This window comes from Alligator sinensis, unplaced genomic scaffold, assembly GCF_000455745.1.
Source record: "Alligator sinensis unplaced genomic scaffold, ASM45574v1 scaffold707_1, whole genome shotgun sequence".
Lineage (NCBI taxonomy): Eukaryota > Metazoa > Chordata > Crocodylia > Alligatoridae > Alligator > Alligator sinensis.
The window spans coordinates 1,707,306-1,708,078 of NW_005842065.1; the positions used below are offsets into that span (position 1 = coordinate 1,707,306).

At 62.9% G+C, this 773-nt stretch overlaps 1 protein-coding gene across 1 annotated transcript in view; it reads right to left on the bottom strand.

Moving 5' to 3' along the window:
* The window catches only part of FARSA (phenylalanyl-tRNA synthetase subunit alpha), a 5,353-nt gene that overhangs the window by 919 nt on the left and 3,661 nt on the right, over nucleotides 1-773 (bottom strand). The window contains 4 exon segments of the mRNA XM_006023422.3: nucleotides 1-42; nucleotides 225-393; nucleotides 477-576; nucleotides 671-755. The exon segment at nucleotides 1-42 is cut by the window's left edge and continues 14 nt beyond it. Of these exon segments, the coding sequence (XP_006023484.1) occupies nucleotides 1-42; nucleotides 225-393; nucleotides 477-576; nucleotides 671-755 (396 nt within the window).

Below are 773 nucleotides of genomic sequence, written 5' to 3' on the forward strand. Positions count from 1 at the left end.
TGTAGGGATTGTAGGCTGGCTTGAAACGCAGCTGAGCAAGTCCTGCGGGGAGGGGGCGTGAGACCACAGGTGCCACCCTGGGCTCCACAGGCACTCAGCCTGGGGCCCTGGCACATTCCACTTCCACCCCACCTGGGCCCTCTGCTCAGCCCTGCAGGTGCCAAGGATCCTAGATGCACCCCCACCCTCCCACACAAGGCTCCTGCCCCCGCCCCCCGGCTCACCCAGCTTGGTGAAGAACTCTTGTAGGGTGCCCATGAGGTCACCCAGGGTTAGGCCATAGTCAGCCACAACGCCCTCGATCTGGTGGAACTCAGCAAGGTGGGTGGCATCCAGCGTCTCGTTGCGGAAGACCCGGTCGATGGAGAAGTATTTGGCAGGCATAAACTTCTCCTTTTGGGGAGAAAGTGTGTCAATCATGGCCAGGCTCCTCCCAAGCCTTCCCCACCCCACCAGATGCCGGGGGTTGACCCCACCTGGTGGGCAAGGCGGTAGAGCATGCGGGCGCTGACAGCCGTGGTGTGGGTCCGCAGGATGTTCTTTCGCGCCTCCTCCAGCTTCCAGTCATACTTGTACCTGCAGGGGACAGGGGGGCTGAGTCCCAGTGAGCAAGGGGTGGGGCAGGTCCTGGGTCAGCAGTGTCCCTGGCCAGCTAGGAGAGGACACTCACCCCTGTGACCCATAGCCTCCCTGTGAGTGGACCCGCTTCACGCGCTGCAGGTACTCCATGGGGAACTCGGTAGCTTCAGCCGGATTCGGGGGGGTGGAACACA